Source organism: Meles meles, chromosome 20, assembly GCF_922984935.1.
Source record: "Meles meles chromosome 20, mMelMel3.1 paternal haplotype, whole genome shotgun sequence".
Classification (NCBI taxonomy): domain Eukaryota; kingdom Metazoa; phylum Chordata; class Mammalia; order Carnivora; family Mustelidae; genus Meles; species Meles meles.
Window position 1 is genome coordinate 18,691,612 of NC_060085.1, and position 19,716 is coordinate 18,711,327.

Consider the following 19,716-nt stretch of genomic DNA (forward strand, 5'->3'; position numbering starts at 1 on the left):
AATAAATATCTTTTTAAAATTATGGAGAAGGGATTTAAGAGGCCAAATACCATTCTAGTCCCTAAAACATCATCAGGTGATGTTCTGCAGGAAGGTATGCCTAGTCCCTGGCTGGTCCAGGCTTTGGGTTGCTGAGCCAGGGAAGTGACAACAGGATGTAGATAATGACACACTAACTTTCTCCAAGTCATTCCTGATTCTGCAAGATGAGGCCAGTTACATTTATCTCAGATCTGTCCTAATGATTAAGACACAAACCTTCCCCGCTCAGTGGGGAGCCTGCTTCTCCCTCTCCCTCTGCTGCTCCCCCTGCATGCGCTCCTGCTGCACTCTCTCTCTCCGCCATGCTCTGAGGAAGGAGGAAGTAATGAGGAAGCTGCACTGACGGCAGACACTGTTAAACTACAAGCCTCTTGGTTCTCTGTGCTTGTGATTAAGGCTGTCATTAGCAGCTCAGGTTCCTAAACCAGAAATTTGTAACTCATCAGGACTTTCTTTGTTCGCCTCTTATCTAATGAATACATCAAATTCTACTTCAGAAATGTCTTCTTAGAAAAATGCATTTTAAAACCCTCACTTTGGAAACAGATGGATACAAGACTGTTATTATACTAACTTTCTCTACTTCTGCATATGCATGGAAATTTTCACTTAAAAAATTTAAAATAATAAGCCTGCAGGGTTGAGACTGACAGGATTTTACTGATAATGACACAGTCTTGGGCTAGCCTTTTTCCAGGCTTGCTTTTCCTCTGATTTTGAAGGAAAGTACTTTAGTGACTTAGCTTATTTTCATATTTTTATTTAAAAAAAAGACTCAAAGGCCTTTCTTTTAAAAAGATTTTATTTGAGTGCGAGCGAGCGTGTGTATGTGTGCCTGAGCACACATGGGTGCATGGGGTGGGGTGGGGAGAATCTCAAGCGGATTCCACACTGAGCACAGAGCCCAACTTGGGGCTTGATCTCACAACCCTGAGATCATGACCTGAGCCAAAATCAAGAGTTAGATGCTTAACCAACTAAGCCACCCAGGTGCCCCTCATTTTTATGTTTTTAGACATTAACATAACTGAAGCAGCAGATGTTATAGTCTTTTAAGTCTTAACGTACAGCACTGTGCTTTAAACAAAAATAGTTATTTCCAGTAAAATTATTATTAATGTTTCTATTGGTAGAAAATCATTATTTTATTTTTCAAAACTGCTTTTGAATTTTACCCTCTTCTTTTGAACTCCAGATTCACCTCCGTTCGCCTCTTCCCTCTGTTTCCACCCAACCTACTTCTTCCTAGTTTGATCCCAAATTACTTTTCTCATCTTTCATGTAAAAATCCATCTTTAACTTTCTCTGTGACTGTTGCCCCAGACTCTGTGCGATCCCCTATGAAGCCTCAAGAACAACACTGAACGGCATGAGATGCTTAAACCTAATGAAAATGAAGACTGAAAGAGGAGCACAATCCCTTGTTCCAAGGAACTTGTCTTGCCACAGTTCTCCAGCAGATGTCACTGGTCAGCAACATGAAACTGCACAAAGTGACAAGAAACTATCCACAATTTCTTCTGAATTTTAATTGATGCTTCTGTCATCCAGAAATGTATCATTTTTTAAAAGATTTTATTTTTAAGTAATTCTACACCTAATGTGGGGCTCAAACTCGCAACCCTGAGATCACGACTTGCCCACACAACTGACTGAGCCAGCCAGGCGCCCCCAGAAATGTGAATCATTAAACTGTTCTGGTGAGAGAAAACTCCTTCATTTCTACAAAGAAACAAGCACAGATCCCAGTCACAGCCTGAGGCTCTATGCTCTTCTGCTAGCTCCCATGACAAGTTGACTCAGCCTGTGCGTATTAGTCAACCTGGGCTGCCATAACAATATTTCCAACTGAATGGCTTAAAGAACAGAAATCTATTTTTTCACAGTTCTGGAGGATGGAAGTGCAAGACCAAGGTACTGGCACGTTTTTATTTCTCCTGGGGCCTCTTCACTTGGCTCATGGGTAGCTGCCCTCTCACTGTGTCCTCACACGGCCCTTTGTCTCTGTGGTGGACTCTCGGTGTCTCTTCCTCTTTTAAGGAAACCAGTCCTATTAGATTAGGGCTCCACCCTTATAACCTCATTTAACCTTAACTGCCTCCTTATTTTAAAGGCCCTTTCTCCAAATACAGTCATATTGGGGTTAGGCCTCACACAGGAATTTGAGGGGGATGCAATTCAGTACATAACACTGGGTTTCTAAATTATTTTCAGTAATGTTTGGTCATATTTCGCTGGAAGATAGCTCTGGTGGGAAAAAATACTGAATACTGTGAAAGGATAGCAAGACAAAAATCAGTATTTCAGTCCAGTATAGCATGTTCGCCCTAAAAGGCAGGGAAACCTGGGGAAGGAAGAGCACCTACCATGAGTGCCCACCACAGCCCCAGAGTCTCAGCAGACTCTACTGACTCGTCAGAGTCATCACCAGAGTCAGACACTCCCTGCCCAAATGTGGCATGATGTCAACACACAACTTCTTATTTTATTTTATTTTATTTTATTTATTTGAGAGAGAGAGACAGTGAGAGAGAGCATGAGTGAGGAGAAGGTCAGAGGGAGAAGCAGACTCCCAGTGAGCTGGGAGCCTGATGCGGGACTCGATCCTGGGACTCCAGGATCATGACCTGAGCTGAAGGCAGTGGTTCAACCAACTGGGCCACCCAGACGCCCCACAACTTCTGATTAAAATGCTTTGAAGCTTCAACACGTATATAATAAAAGAAAGTGTTTTCTGGGGATGAAATTTTTTAATTAGCAGAATCAGACTAACATTTCAAACTCAGACAGTTAATACTACTTTAGGACTATTTCAAGAAAAGTGCCTTTAAAGAATTTATGAACTCTCTTCATTTAGTGAATTTATCACATGATATAGGACTGCTCTGCTAGAACTTAAACGTGGAAGGCACAGCTTTTCAATTCCATTGCTTTGCAATGACGAGACAGCATCAAGGAGGGGAGAGCTCATCTCTGAAGCCACACATGCACTATTGTCTGAGCTTGGACTCACCCACCAATCTCTCACTATTTCTGTGTCCCAGATCCTAGGTCTGTCACTTCAGGGGCAAGAGGGGGTAATGAACTAAAATCATGTAGAAGATTAACAATAGGAGGGGACATTTACAACACTGGGCTGAGGGGCACCTGGATGGATCAGTCATTTAAGCATCTGACCCCTGATTTCAGCTCAGGACCCTGAGATTGAGCCCCTCATCAGGCTCCACACTCATTGGGAAGTCTGCCTGAAATTTTCCCTCTCCCCCCTCAAATAAATACATTAAAAGATTGTATTTATTCATTTGAGAGAGAGAACGAATACGCACAAATGGGGGGAGGAGCAAAGGGAGAGGGAGAAGCAGACTCCCCGCTGAGCAGGGAGCCCAAAGTGGAGCTTGATCCCATCCTAGGATCATGACCTGAGCTGAAGGCAGATGCTTAGTCAAGTGAGCCACCCAGGCGCCCTAATAAATAAATCTTAAATAAATAAATAAAACACAGGGCTGGGCTCACAGGAGATACCCAACAACTGTTACCTCTTTTATGATGCTTTATGTTACGGACTATCAGTCAGACATGCTGAGTTGTTGTTGGAGTCTCTGACACAGCACATGTCCTCACACAGCTAGCTATTGCTGAAATCCTTGGATCACATAAGGAGCACCATTCCCTACCTCTCTTTCCAATCTTACTTCATCTCCTCACCCCCAGCCAGAACAGCCAGATCCAGTTCACCCCCATTCGAGTCTTTTTTTTTTTTTTAAAGATTTTGTTTATTTATTTGACAGACAGAGATCACAAGTAGACAGAGAGGCAGGCGGAGCAGCAGGCAGAGAGAGAGGAGGAAGCAGGAGGAAGCAGGCTCCCTGCCGAGCAGAAAGCCCGATGCGGGGCTCGATCCCAGGACCCTGGGATCATGACCTGAGCCGAAGGCAGAGGCCCCAACCCACTGAGTCACCCAGGCACCCCTCCCATTCAAGTCTTAAGACATTCTTTCACCTAGAATGCACTCTTCTTGGTACTAGCCAAATGGTAACCATGTTTTACAAAGTCCAGGGGAATTTCTACCTCCCTGAAAGAAGGGTCTCTAGACTTCTTTTTCTGCCCACAGTAATTTCTCCTCCTGATTTCTGATCCCTTCTTTTGTTCCTTTCTTCTATCCATCCATCCACATTTACTGACACTGTTCTAAGTGTTACCCGTATGCATCAATGAACAAAATGGACAAAACTTTTCTGCCTGATTGGAGCTTACACTCTTGCATATGGAATTAGGTAATAGGACAAATAACTTAGGAGGGAGACAGCACAAGAGAGACAGTAAGGAGAAAATAAAGTGAGGGAGATAGGGTGTGTGTGTGCGCGCGTGTGCGCGTGTGTGTGTTTTGTGTGTTGGGTCTTAATCAAGACCTGAGAAAGTGTCTTTCAAATGAAGGTCTGAAGGATGTGAATAAGCAATCCCCAAAGACAGTTTTGGTGAGGAGTGGGAGCAAAAGTCTGATTAGACTGGACTCAAGAGAGAACAGAAGAAGAGAAACTAGATACAACGAATACGGACAACTCCTTCAAGGACTTTGCTATAAAGATATAGAGGGAAAAGAGGGTGGTGGCTGGAGAGGGAAGAGTGGTTTTTAAAAGTTGTTTTTTTTTTTTAAGAAGTGGAAGTCAATGCTGTGTTTCTCTGCTGAAAAGAAGAATCTCGGGGAAGGATAAAGAGTATGCAGGATCAAGAGGAGGAAAGTGCAGGAGGGACGAAGGGGTGAACTCTAGTGTGCAGGGGAACACTAGACGAACAGGCAGGTAAGGAAGGATAGATGCGGTGGTGGGAGTCTATGGAAACTACCTTCTGTCGTTTCTGTTTTCTTAGTTAAGGACAAAATCATCTGCCAGGCATGAGGACTGAGGAGGAGGTGCAGGTTTCGGGAGAGAGAAGGTATGAAAGGCTTATCTGGAAGAACAGGAGAGTGAAAGAGGTGCGGAGCACACACAGTGGGATTGCTGGCATCCGGAGCCTACTAGCAGTGAATGCCAGGTTCAGAAGGTGAGATCAGTCAACAGGGCTGTGTGTTTTCCTTCAGTCAAGTACTGCTGTGGTCTGGAAGTAGAATAAGTGGACAGCTGGGCTTAAACAGAATATCGTTTGTTTTTTTTTTTGGTGGTTTTTTTGTTTTTTTTTTTTTTTTTTTGTTTTTTTTTTTTTAAAGATTTTATTTATTTATTTGACAGAGAGAGATACATGTAGGCAGAGAGGCAGGCAGAGAGAGTGAGAGGGAAGCAGGCTCCCTGCCGAGCAGAGAGCCCGATGCGGGACTCGATCCCAGGACCCTGAGATCATGACCCGAGCCGAAGGCAGCGGCTTAAACCACTTTAGACAAGCAAGGAAAAAGGAAAAAAGAAATTGAGGGTATGTGCCACAGAATGGTTACAATCCTGATCAAGGAATTTAAGATTAGTAAAAGATGAAGTGAGGAACAAAAAGGAAGATCAAGTTGTCAGGGTTGGGGCAGGACAGCAAAAGAGCCCAGGAAAGGGCAGGTGGTGGGAGATTAGGATCACTGATGGAGTATGAACAATTATAATGCTTGGGGTGCCTGGGTGGCTCAGCCGGTTAAGCATCTGACTCTTGATTTCAGCTCAGGTCATGATTTCGGGGTCATGAGATCGAGCCCTGTGTCAGCTTAAGATTCTCTCCCTCTCTCTCCCTCTGCCCCACCCTTAAAAAAAAAAAAAGAGTTGTAATGCTTGTCATTTCAGAGTATGACTGGGGTGGGGGGGTGAGTGGCTGAAGTAGAGTAGAAGACAGGAGGTCAAGGAATGGAAGGACAGACACTGACAGAATCATCTATGTGGAAATAAAAAGAAAGCAGCTCATGGATTATTAGATAACTAAAACGAGGAGGGCAAGTGGCTGATAGAATATAATAATACGAGGTTTGAAGAGTAAGGAGGGAGAGAGAATAGTCTGGAAGCACTAAGGAGTACAGAAACATTTACCCATCTCCTGTCCGTTTTACAAGAAAGGTAGAAGAGAAGAATCGCCATTTGAGAAGCCTGCAGAGCAAGCCAAGCTTCAGCTAGATCCAGAAGATGAATGCCACATTCAGAGAGCAGGCTGAGAATGTAGGGGATTTAGATGAAAACTGACCAAGAGGTCCAGAGGGTATAAGAAAGGGTCCTTAGGGGTGGGACCTCTAAGGTAGTACTTAGGGGGTAGTACTTAGGACGCACGCTACCTTCAGGCACATTATCACCTTAACTGTTCCAAGAGACTTGACTTCTGCTTTGTCCTCAGTTTCTGCATCTGTACAATGGGGATAATCATGCATGTACCTCACAGTGTTAATGTGAGGATTACATTTAATGATGCAAGGGAAGCATTTAGAGAGACCTTAAAATTGTGCATCTAGCACATAGTCTGGACTTTAAAAAACATTAGCAGGGCACCTGGGTGGCTCAGTGGGTTAAAGCCTCTGCCTTCGGCTCGGGTCATGATCCCAGGGTCTTGGGATCAAGCCCTGCATCAGGCGTTCTGCTCAGCAAGGAGCCTGCTTCCTCCTCCTCTCTCTCTGCCTGCTTTTCTGCCTACTTGTGATTTCTGTCTGTCAAATAAATAAATAAAATCTTAAAAAAAATAAAATAAAAAATAAAAAAAATTAGCTGTTTCTATTTTCTCTCCTGCATAATCATTTTGGATTCTTTTAAGAATCTATTATTTTGGGGGGCGCCTGGGTGGCTCAGTTGGTTAAAACCTCTGCCTTCGGCTCAGGTCATAATCCCAGGGTCCTGGGATCGAGCCCCACATCAGGCTCTCTGCTCCACAGGCAGCCTGTTTCCTCCTCTCTCTCTGCCTGCCTCTCTGCCTACTTGTGATCTCTGTCAGATAAATAAATAAAATCTTAAAAAAAAAAAAAAAAGAATCTTTTATTTTGGGGCACCTGGGTGGCTCAGTGGGTTGGACCTCTGCCTTCAGTTCAGGTCATGATATCAGGGTCCTGGTATCGAGCCCTGCATCGGGCTTCCTGCTCGGCGGGGAGCCTGCTTCCACCCCACCCCCCATCTGCCTGCTTGTGATTTCTCTCTCTGTTGAATCAATGAATAAAATATTTTAAAAAAAGAATCTTTTATTTTAACTTAATATTTGAATAATATTACAAAGTTTTAAATCTTCAATAAGATTATAAAATCTAGGGGTGCCTGGGTAGCTTAGTTCATTAAGTAACTGCCTTTGACTTGGGTCATGATCCCGGGGTCCTGGGATGGAGTCCCATGTCGGGCTCCCTGTTCTGCAGGAGAGACTGCTTCTCCCTCTCCCTCTGCCCGCTGCTCCCCCTGCTTGTACTCTCTCTGTCAAGTAAATAAAATCTTAAAAAAAAAAAAAAAAAATCTAAGGAGGAGGGATAATACCATGTGCTTGTCTGAGTTCTCCACAGTTTAAGTCCTGAACAACACTGACAGAAAGCTCAAGCAGCGACTCATGAGCGCCATCTGTGACCTCTGAAGGAGATGTCACTGTATTCTCCATCTCCCAGATCTGTCCTACAGATGTCAAGAGATAGTACTAATCATTTGGGGGAAAGAGGGTACAGGGCAAGGATAAACAAATATAGAAGATAACAGCTCATGGATCTCGTACCAACCTTAATTCCCACTCTATTTCTTCTCTGTAATGTCTTCCTACACATAAGAACATATTTTTTTTTCAATCTCCTTTCAACAGACTTTAGTGTACAATCTTACCAAAGGCTTTCTGAAACATAAATGAGCAGATTTTCTCAAAGAAAAGGACTGAGACATAGAAAAGGGATTCCTAGTCTCACTACATACTAGGTCATGTGACAATTTAAAATCAAGAAACCTTCCCAGAATGACAGGATATGAATAAATGATGTGATACATAGAGCTCACATAGCAATTTTGAAATATATTTAACACACCCACTGTATAATCAAATAAACTCTAGATGTATCCAAAAGTCAAACATTTTAATTTTAAAGAAACTTCCAGAAAATATATTTATCAGCTCTAAAAAGGGGAGACCTTCTCAGCTTAAGAGCAATTATTTAAAAATATATAATATATATTCATATACATATATAATATATACTCATATACATATATATATATTCAATAAATATTTAGTGAGTGCTTGCTAAGAGCCAGGCAGTTTTCATGGAACCAGTCACATATTAAAATTTTTGAGTCATTAAAAAAATAGCAAAATTAAAATAAGTAGCACAAACAACAAGGAAAATTTTGCATTAAAAATTTCGAAGGGTTGGGCACCTGGGTGGCTCAGTCAGTTGAACATCTGACTCTTGGTTTCAGGTTTCAGCTCAGGTCCTGATCTCAAGGTTGTGAGATCAAGCCCTGTGCCTGGCTCCATACTCAGCACAGTCTGCTTGGGATGCTCTCCCTTCTCCCTCTCCCTTTGTCCCTCCTCCCCTTCATGTTCTCTCTCTCAAATAAATAAATCTTTTTTTAAAAATTTCAAAAGGCTGGGGCACCTGGGTAGCTCAGTTGCTCAGTGTCTGCCTTTGTCTCAGGTCATGATCCCAGGGTCCTGGGATCAAGCCCCAAATTGGGCTCCCTGCTCAGGAAGGCTACTTCGCCCTCTCCCACTCCCCCTGCTTGTGTTACCTCTCTCACTGTCTCTTTCTCTCTCCATCAGATAAATAAATAAAATCTTTTTAAAAAATTTTTAAAAGGTTAAAATCATGCCAGAAACAAATTTTTTTTAATTTTTTTTTTTTTTAGATTTTATTTATTTGACAGAGATCACAAGTAGGCAGAGAGGCAGGCAGAGAGGAAGAGAGGAGGAAGCAGGCTCACTTCTGAGCAGAGAGCCCAACACGGGGCTCGATCCCAGGACCCTGTGATCATGACCTGAGCTGAAGGCAGAGGCTTTAACCCACTGAGCCACCCAGGCGTCCCTTTTTTAATATTTATTTATTTGACAGACAGAGATCACAAGTAGTCAGAGAGGCAGGCAGAGAGAGAGGAAGAAGCAGGCTCCCTGGTTAGCAGAGAGCCCGATGCGGGGCTCGATCCCAGGACCCTGAGATCATGACCTGAGCTGAAGGCAGAGGCTTTAACCCACTGAGCCACCCAGGTGCCCCATGACAGAAAAATTTACTCAAACTTTTATAAAAAATAATCTGGATCATAATAAAGAAAAATATTGTCAAAATAGTTCCGTGTAAGAAAATAATAGATTTCTCATATTTGGAAAACATTCATTTTTGTTAATAATCAAAGGAGTGCCAAATAAAACATTCTGAAGTACAATTTTACATCTAAACTAAAGTAGTAGACACTGGCTATGTTGGTGAGATGGTGGTGGAAGAGAAGCCTTTGTAGGGTGTCTTTTTCCCTGCAATACACAGAAAAAAGCAATACACAGAAAAAATGCAGGTAATCCTCAGTTTCTGACCAGAGCATGCTACCCAGCCTATGACTGAGGAAACAGTTTTAGTGGCTCAACATTGTATGCAAGTAGTTAATACAGCATAATTTAGAATACGAGACATAGTAATAATATGTAAAGAGTTTTTACAAAGAGACATTTTTCCAAAGAAGACATCCATGGCCAACAGACAAATGAAAAGATGGTCAACATCACTTATCATCAAGGAAATGTAAATCAAAACTACAATGAGGTATCACATCATGCCTGTCAGAATAGCTAAAATCAACAACACAAGAAACAACAGGTGTTAGCAAGGATGTGGAGAAAGGGGAACTCTTTTGCATTGTTGGTTGGAATGCAAACTGGTACAGACCCTCTGGAAAACAGTATAGAAGTTCCTCAAAAAGTTAAAAATAGAACTAGGGGCGCCTGGGTGGCTCAGTCATTAAGCATCTGCCTTCGGCTCAGGTCACAATCCCAAGGTCCTGGGATCAAGCCTTGCATCAGGCTCCCTGCTCAGCGGGAAGCCTGCTTCTCCCTCTCCCACTCCCAATGTTTGTGTTTCCTCTCTTTCTGTGTCTCTCTCTGTAAAAAAAAAAAAATAAATAAAATCTTAAAAAAAAAAGAACTACCCTATAATCCAGCAATCACACTACTAGGTATTTACCCAAAGAATACAAGAATACTAATTCAAAGGGATACGTACACTCTGAAATTTATAGCAGTATTATCTACAATAGCCAAATCACGAAAACAGACCAAGTGTCCATTAACAAATGAATGGATAAAGAAAATGTCTGTGTGTGTTGGGGGGTAGGGGGTGTAATGGAATATTACTCAGCCATAAAAAAAGAGAATGAAATCTTGACACTTACAATGACATGTATGGAGCTAGAGAATATAATGCTAAGTGAAACAAGTCAGTCAAAGAAAGACAAATACCATATGATTTCAATCATATAAGGAATTGAAGAAACAAAACAACCGAGCAAAGGGGGAAGAAAAAAAGAGAGGGAGGCAAACCAAGAAACAGACTCTTAACTACAGAGAAGACAATGATGGTTACCAGAGGAGAGATGGGTGGGGGAATGGGTTAAACAGGTAATGGGAATTAAGGAGTACACTTGTGATGAACACAGGGTGATGTATGAAAGTGTTGAAAAAAAAACAAGGAAGTTTTTAGAAGCTATAATTATGAATGTGGAAAAATATTAATGATGTAAATGAGACAAATACATACATATATTATCAGAACTCAAAATGAAATAGAATGAAGGATTTACAGGTAATTTTTATAATGTTCTATAATGCTGCTAACTTACCTTTTTATTTAAAAGATCAGTTCATTTTTAAGATGATGTTTTCATCTTAATTTTAGCAGTATGTTATGAAAGAGAATACATACCTGACACTCGCCGATCAAATCTGCCAGGAATTGGAACTGTAAAACAAAGAAGAAGCAACATTTAGTCATCATTATGTCACATGACCCCATTTTTAAAAAAAGAACTAAAAGCACTTAAATACCGTATGCTGGGTCAATTCATATTCTTCTATAGTCAACCACAGATAGTAGTTCAACATGATCACCAAAGGCAATATAAGGAAGAATTTATGTCTTTGAAAACAAGCTCTTTATAACTTTAAGGTACACAAGGTAGCAATTTTATTTCTGTTTACATTCATGTTCCAACTAATTTGTATCATATCAAATGAATAAGAAGCCTACTAAATTTATTGGTAATGTTATGATATTAAATAGTTAATTTTCTTTTTTAATATGTTTCAAAGATAACCCCAAGACCTGCTGGATAATAGCATTTAAATTGCATTTTAAAATACTTTAATGAGCATTACAATAAAATAGAAAAGAAATTGACCACTATATTTTCCCTCAGTATGCCCACAGTCAGTTTATTAATCAGAAAAATGTCTTTAGGTTAAAAAAAATCACATAAGTTTTCCCTTTGCTATTCTCTTCAACTTTTCACCTACCATTCCTTATGGCTGATGATCATCTAAATTCTCACTAATAAACTATATCAAATGAATACAATGATATTTTTAAAGATTTTATTGATTTTTTTCAGTAAACCCTACCCAAGGGTGGGTTTTACCCTCAGAGCTTAATCTGATTATTTTTATTGAAAAAATGATGTAAATTATGCCTTCTCATCTTCCATAAAAAGATAGACTTGAAGATTAGTGAAAAACAAATTGAAGATGGTTCAGAGAGCCAAACTCAACTAATGTGAGGCCTCTGGGAAAAAACAAAAACAAAAACAAAAGACCCAGGAAGGAGACAAATGCTCATTTACTATAACAGGACTCGAATTATCTTTTTGCATAGCACAGGATAAAAGTCATGTTAGCAACAAACAGGCAAAAATTCAAAAGATAATTCTAGCCATTACTGATAGAATAGTCTTTTACTACTTCCTCAATGAAACTGTGGATCTGTCAAAAAAACAAAAACAAAAAACTATGGATCTGTCAAAATTAATTCACCCACCAGCAAACAAAGATGATAAATTCAGTTCAACAAATACAGGTAGGGTACCTCGTAAGTGGCACGCACTGTAGTAGACAATTTGGAAGGTCCTGGTAAATAAAACAAAGACTCCTAGTTCATGAAGCTTGCATTCTAGCTTGAGGGATGTGGGAGAGTCTCCTTTGATCATTTACAACACATGTTCCTGTCACTCAGGCAGACGGATGAAATGTATACCAACTTAAACCCATACCCCAGGCCTCATGGGATTTCCATGATTAAAATCCCGTTGACCATTAGCATACAACCTAAAATTATAAAAAATACAATGAAAAAATTTAGCATGCATGCTATCAGGGGATATCTCAAAACGTTAGATATTAAGAACTATTATAAAATGAGAACATGTTTAAAACAAAGACATAAAAACAGGAATCAGAAGCATAAATAAACAAAACAGGGAGACTTGAAAAAAAATTGGAACTTCTGGGGCGCCTGGGTGGCTCAGTGGGTTAAAGCCTCTGCCTTCAGCTCAGGTCATGATCCCAGGATCCTGGGATGGAGCCCCACACACATCAGCCTCTTGCTCAGCAGGGGGCCTGCTTCCTCCTCTCTCTCTGCCTACTTGTGATCTCTGTCTGTCAAATAAATAAATAAAATCTTTTAAAAAAAAACTGGGACTTCTAAGAAAAAAATACACATTGAAAATTTTAAAACTATGATGCAAGGCACCTGCCTGGGTATATAAAATCTTAAAATGCTGGAAAAATCGTTGCAAAACATCATTACCAACAACTTACTGCAATAATATTGATTTAAATGTATAGATGCAAATCAAAAGGAAAATTAGAAAATATCTTGAGATGACTGAAAACAAAAACACAATACACCAAAACTTATGGAACGTACTGTTAAGTCGTGCTAGAGGGAAATTCATGGCTATAGATGCCTATATTTAAAAAGAAGAAAAGCCTCAAATTAATAAGCTAATTGTACACTTTAAGGAAGTAGGGAAAATAGGACAAACTAAATCCTACAGCAGCAGAAATAAGGAAATTCAGAGTGTACAGAAATTATAAAATAGAGTATAGGAAAAAAAACCAGTGTAACTAAAAGTTGGTTCTTTGAAAATATCAACAAAATCAGCAAACTATTAGCTAGACTGACTAAGAAAAAAGAAGATTCAAATTACTAAAATTCAAGTGGGGACATTACAATGGAATACACAGAAATAAAAAGGATTTTAAGAGGATACTATGAAAGGCAGTATGTCAACAAATTGGGTAACCTAGATGAAACATGAAATAGACAAATTCCTGGAAATACACAAACTTCTAAAACTTGCTCAAGAAGAAATAGAAAAATCTCAACAATCGATAACAAATAGGAGGATGGAACTGGTAATCAAAAATCTCTTAACAAAGTAAAGCCCAAGACCAGATGTCTTCATTGTAAATTCTACTAAACATTTAAAGAATTAACACTAATCCTTCTCATAGTCATCCAAAAAATCAAAGCTAAGGGAACTCATTTTATGAGGCCACCATTACCCAATACCAAAGCTAAACAAACATACTGCAAGTAAAGAAAATATTCATTATGAATATAAATACAAAAATCCTCAAAAAAATACTGGCACACAACATCTGGGAACATATTAAAGTGATTATACACCATGACCAAGTGGGATTTATCCCAGGAATCCAAGGCTGTTTAAAATAAGAATATTGGGGGGCGCCGAGGGAGCTTGCTTTGCCTTCAGCTCAGGTCGTGATCCCAGGGTCCTGGGATCAAGCCCCACGCTGGGCTCTCTGCTCTGCAGGGAGCCTGCTTCCTCCTCTCTCTGCCTGCCTCTCTGCCTACTTGTGATCTCTGTCAAATAAATAGATAAAATATTAAAAAAAAAAAAAGAATATTGGGGCACCTGGGTGGCTCAGTCATTTAGCATCTGCCTTTGGCTCAGGTCATGATCCCAGGGTCCTTGCATGGAGCCCCACATCAGGCTCCCTGCTCGGCAGGGAGTCTGCTTCTCCCTCTCCCTTTGCCTGCCTCTCTGCCTACTTGTGCTTTTCTTTCTCTCAAATAAATAAATAAATAAAATCTTTAAAAAAATAAAATAAGAATATCAAGCAATACACATCACATTAATAGAACAAAGGGAAGGGGGGGATCCACATTACCATCTCGCTGGTGCACAACAAGCATCTAACAAACACTCTTTCATGATAAAAAATAAACTGGGAGGGATGCCTGGGTGGCTTAGTTGTTAGGTGCCTGCCTTTGGCTCAGGTTGTGATCTCAGCGTCCTGGGATGGAGTCCTGCATTGGGCTCCTTGCTCAGCAGGGAGCCTGCTTCTCCCTCTGCCCACCACTTCCCCTTGCTTGTGCACTTACTCTCTCTGTCAAATAAGTAAATAAAATCTTTAGAACAATGAAAATGAAAATAAAGCATGACAGTATATTGAAAATTATTTTAAAAAAATAAACTGTGAATTATAAGGGAATTTCCTCAGCATGAAAAAGGCACATATGGAAAACCCACAGCTAACACCAACTCAATGATAAAGGATTGTAAGCTTTCTCCGTAAGAGCAGGAACAAGACAGAATGCCTGCTCTTGCCACTTCTACTGAATATACTACTGAAGGTTCTGGCCAGAGCAATTAGGAAAGAAAAAAATAAGAAAAGACATCCAAATTAGAAAGGAAAAAGTAAAATTATCTGCTTGTAGAATGACATGCTCTTTTACATATAAAACCTTAAAGAATCCACACAAAAAAACGTTAGACTTAACAAGTGAATACAGAAAGTTGCAGGATATAAAATCAACACCTGAAATCGTATTTCTATACAACTGCAATGAATAATCTGAAAGAAAATATTTTTAGAACTCTAGTCACAACACTTCATCAAAATGAAGAAAATAATCTAGGAAGGAGGAAAAGATTTGTACACTGAAAACTACAAAACATTGTTGGAAGAAATTAAAGTGACATAAATAAGCCTTTTGCAATGTATATATACTCATGTTGTACACTTTAAATATCTACAATCATATTTGTCAATTATATTTAAATAAAGCTAGAAAAAAAAAGAAAGAAATGGAAAGCCATCCCATGATAAAAGACTAAAAGCTGTAATATTGTTAAGATGACAATATTTTCGGAGCACCTGGGTGGCTCAGTGGGTTAAAGCCTCTGCCTTCGGCTCGGGTCATGATCCCAGAGTCCTGGGATCCAGCCCCCCCATCGGGCTCTCTGCTCAGCAGGGAGACTGCTTCTCCCTCTCTCTCTGCCTACTTGTGATCTCTCTCTCTCTCTGTGTCAAATAAATAATAAACGAAAAAAAAAAAAAAGATGACAACACTATTTAAAGCAATCTATAGATTCAATGCAATTTCTATTAAAATACCTTTAATAAGGGGACCCTGGGTAGCTCAGTGGGTTAAGCCTCTGCCTTCTGCCTAGGTCATGATCTCAGGGTCTTGGGATTGAGCCCTGCATGGGGCTCTCTGCTCAGCAGGGAGCCTGCTTCTCTCTCTCTCTCTGCCTGCCTCTCTGCCTACTTGTGATCTCTCTGCCAAATAAATAAATAAAATCTTAAAAAAAAATACCTTTAAAAAAAACCTTAATCTGGAGCGCCTGGGTGGCTCAGTGGGTTAAAGCCTCTGCTTTCGGCTCATGGCATGATCCTGGGGTCCTGGGATCGAGTCTGGCATTGGGCTCTCTGCTCGGCAGGGAGCCTGCTTCCGTTCCTCTCTCTCTGCCTGCCTCTCTGCCTACCTGTGATCTCTGTCTGTCAAATAAATAAATAAAATCTTAAAAAAATAAAATTCATGTAGCATCTCAACGGATCCCAAATAGCCAACTAAACTTGAAAAAGATAAACAAAGTTGAAAGACTCATACTTCCTGATTTCAAAACTTACTACAAAGTCTCAGTAATCAAAACAATGTGGTACTTGCATTAAGGACAGACATATGGACCAGACCCATGGAATGGAGAACCCAGAAATAAACCCTCACATACATGGTGAATTGATTTTTAAAAACATGCCAAGATCACCCAATGGGAAAGGAGAGTCTTTTCAAACAAAAGGAGAGTCTTTTCAACAAAAATAAAGCTGGCCTCTTACCTTTTCATCATAAAAATTAATTCAAAATAGATCAAAGACATAAAATTAAGAGCTAAAATTATAAAACTCTTATATGAAGACACAGGGGAAAATCTTTATGACATCAGAGTTAGCAATGATTTCTAACATCAAAAGTGTAGGCAACAAAAGAAATACACAAACTGGACTACATCAAAATGAAAACCTTCTGTGTATGGTTTGTGAAATGGCACACCATGGAATGGGAGAAAATATTTGCAAATAATTTATCTGTTACATCCAGAATAAAGAATTCCTACCACTCAACAAACTCCCCCCTCAAAAAAAACAACAACAAAAAACCAAACTGATGAAAAAATGGACAAGGATTTGAATAGACTTTTCTTCAGAGAAGATATACAAAGGACCAATAACTAGATGAAAAGATATCCAATACTACTAATCAATAAGGAAATGCAGGGGCACCTGGGTGGCTCAGTCAATTGAGCCTCTGGCTCTTGGGTTCAGCTCAGGTCATGATCCCAGGGTTGTGAGATGGAGTCTGGTGTGGGGCTCTGCGTTCAGTGGGGAGTTTGCTTGAGATTTCCTCTCTCCCTTTCCCACCGCCCCTCCCCCAGCTCGCACTCTCCCTCTCTCTCTAAAAATAAAATCTTTTTAAAAAATAGGGAAATGCAAATGAAAAATACAATGAGATATCACCTCACACCTTTTAAAGATGGCTACCATTAAAAAAAAACAAAACAAAACAAGAACATAATAAAGGTTGGCAAGGATGTGAAGGAATTGGAATCCTTTTTGCACTGATGGTCAGAATAAAAAATGGTGCAGTTGCTGTGTAAAACAGTACGGCAGCTCCTTAAAAGATTAAAAATGAATTAGTATATGATCCAGCAATTCCACTTCTGGGTATATGTTCAAAAGAACTGAAAGCAGGTTCTCAAAGAGATATTACAGCACACCCACATACATAGCCAAAAGGTGGAAGCAACCTAAGTGTCCACCAATGAATGAAAAGATAAATAAAATGTGGTTTACATACAATGGGATATCATTCAGCCTTTAAAAGGAAGGAAATTTTGAAACTTGCTACAATAAGCTTTGATGAATGAATTTTGAAAACATTATGCTAAATAAAGTCAGTTACACAAGACAAATACTGTATGATTCTACTTACATGAGGTACCTAGAACAGTCAAATTCATAAATACAGAGAGCAGAACAGTTGTTGCTAGGAGTCAGGGGGAGGGGAGAAGGAAGAGTTATTATTTAGTGGGTACAGAGTTTCAGTTTTGCAATATGCAAAGATGTCCAGAGACAGATGGTGGTGATTGTTATGAATGCACTTAATGGCAATGAACTGCAACTTGATTTTAATTTAAATTCAATTAATTAACTATAATGTATGATTGATTTTCAGTGATTCATTAGTCTTATATAATACCCAGTGCCCATAACATCACATACCCTCCTTGATGTCCATCATCCAGTCACCCCATCCCCCGACCCCCTCCCCTCCAACGACCTTCAGTTTGTTTCCTATGATTACGAGTTTCTTACGGTTTTTCTCCCTGATTTTGTCTTGTTTGATTTTTTCCTCTCTACTCCTATGATTCTCTGTTGTTGTTGTTGTTTTTTTTTTTTGTTTGTTTGTTTGTTTGTTTGTTTTTAAGATTTTTTTTATTTATTTACTTGACAGAGAGAGATCACAAGCAGACAGAGAGGCAGGTAGAGAGAGAGAGAGGGAAGCAGGCTCGCCGCTGAGCAGAGAGCCCGATGCGGGACTCGACCCCAGGACCCCGAGATCACGACCCGAGCCGAAGGCAGCGGCTTAACCCACTGAGCCACCCAGGCGCCCCTGTTGTTGTTGTTTTTAATATAAAGATTTGTTTTATTTTCCACCGGGGGAAGAAGGAGGATAAACAGAACCGTTTTCCAATTTGCTCTCCACTGTATACACACATACCCACATGCATACATACACATACACACAAACCAAAAATACCCCAACGAAATAACAAAACAGGGGCGCCTGGGTGGCTCAGTGGGTTAAAGCCTATGCCTTCAGCTCAGGTCATAATCCCAGGGTTCTGGGATTGAGCCCAGCATTGGGCTCTCTGCTCGGCAGGGAGCCTGCTTCCCTTCCTCTCTCTGCCTGCCTCTCTGCCTACTTGTGGACTCTGTCTGTCAAATAAATAAATAAAATCTTTAAAAAAAAAAAACAACAGAAAACTGAGAATCAAATACCAAAACACCCTCAAACTGCACCGACACTTTGTATTTTGACCAAAAGAATAGATCCTGGGAGTAAGTGCAAAATGCAAGATCAAATGACGGGAAAATGCTGAACAAATAGCACTATCAATATAAAAAATATTTATATTACTGAACTAGTAACAGTTGATGTTCTCCATGTCTGTAAAACTTTGGAACCACATAGCTGATTTGTTAAATCTCGTCCATGCCAGCTTCCAAACTCCAGAAAAAATTTTAGTTAGCTTCATTCTTTGATGCCTCATCAAAATTTTCTACGAGATCTGGAAAACATCATCATCCTCTTCATCAGTGTCTTCTGGTTTTGGTGCTTTGCTATCCAACACTTGGCCGTGGGAACTGTTCAGCTAACTTCCTAAGACTTGTTAAGCTGTCAGCACCAAGCTGACTTAATATTCCAGGAAGCATTTCTGTGATTGGTTTGGCTTCTGCATGCCCAGTAATGGCAAAGGTGTTAGCAGAAAGGGAAGCTTGGACTTTGGGATCGTTGAAATGAATAACTGTCCCATCATCTTTAATCATGTTCACCTCTTCAATACCAGCTATATTATTCACAGCCAGTTTTTTTTAGAGAACTCTGGAGTTTTTTGTCATCAGCTGTAAGCTGTTCTATGTGCCACCTTCTTCTTTCTGCGAGCTGTACCCTTGCGCCCTATCTGGACCTGAGCCTGAAGTTTGGCTAGCTTTTCTTGATTCATGCTGTTGGTAAATCTGAAGCAGGGAGGGTCCTCTAACAACAGCATGCAGCAAAAACAAGATGGCTACCTCAGTCGAGACAGAGAAAGACTACGGCCTGCTTCTCTATCCTTTTTTTAAGATTTTTATTTATTTACTCGAGAGAGAATGAAAGAGAAAGCATAAGAAGGGAAGGGGCAGAGGGAGAAGCAGACTCCCTGCTGAGCAGGGAACCTGATGCGGGACTCAACCCTACCACTCCAGGATCATAACCTGAGCGGAAGGCAGTCACCCAACCAACTGAGACACCAAGGCACCCCTCTGTTTTGTTTTTTAAATTCCACATATGAGTGAAATCATATGATAATTGTCTTTCTCTGATTCACTTATTTTGCTTAGCAAAATACCCTCTATAAACTGCAAATTTAAAATGGCAAATTTGGGGCGCCTGGGTGGCTCAGTGGGTTAAGCCTCTGCCTTCGACTTGGGTCATGATCTCAGGGTCGTGGGATCGAGCCCTGCATCGGGCTCTCTGCTCAGCAGGGAGCCTGCTTCCCCCTCTCTCTCTGCCTGCCTCTCTGCCTACTTGTGACCTCTCTCTGTCAAATAAATTTTAGAAATCTTAAAAAAAAAAAAAAAGAACATACGGTGGGGGAAAAGACAGCTCTCTTCGATAAATGATTCACGAAAAACTAGACAGCTACAAGGAAAAGAATGAAA

The 19,716-nt window shown here is 40.2% G+C and overlaps 1 protein-coding gene and 1 pseudogene across 1 annotated transcript in view; both read right to left on the reverse strand.

Moving 5' to 3' along the window:
- The window catches only part of PRKAR2A (protein kinase cAMP-dependent type II regulatory subunit alpha), a 108,980-nt gene that overhangs the window by 41,683 nt on the left and 47,581 nt on the right, over positions 1–19,716 (reverse strand). The window contains exon 2 of the mRNA XM_045991170.1: positions 10,853–10,888. Coding sequence (XP_045847126.1) covers positions 10,853–10,888 — 36 coding nt within the window. The remainder of the gene's footprint in view (positions 1–10,852; positions 10,889–19,716) is intronic.
- LOC123932673 lies at positions 18,424–19,068 on the reverse strand (annotated as a pseudogene).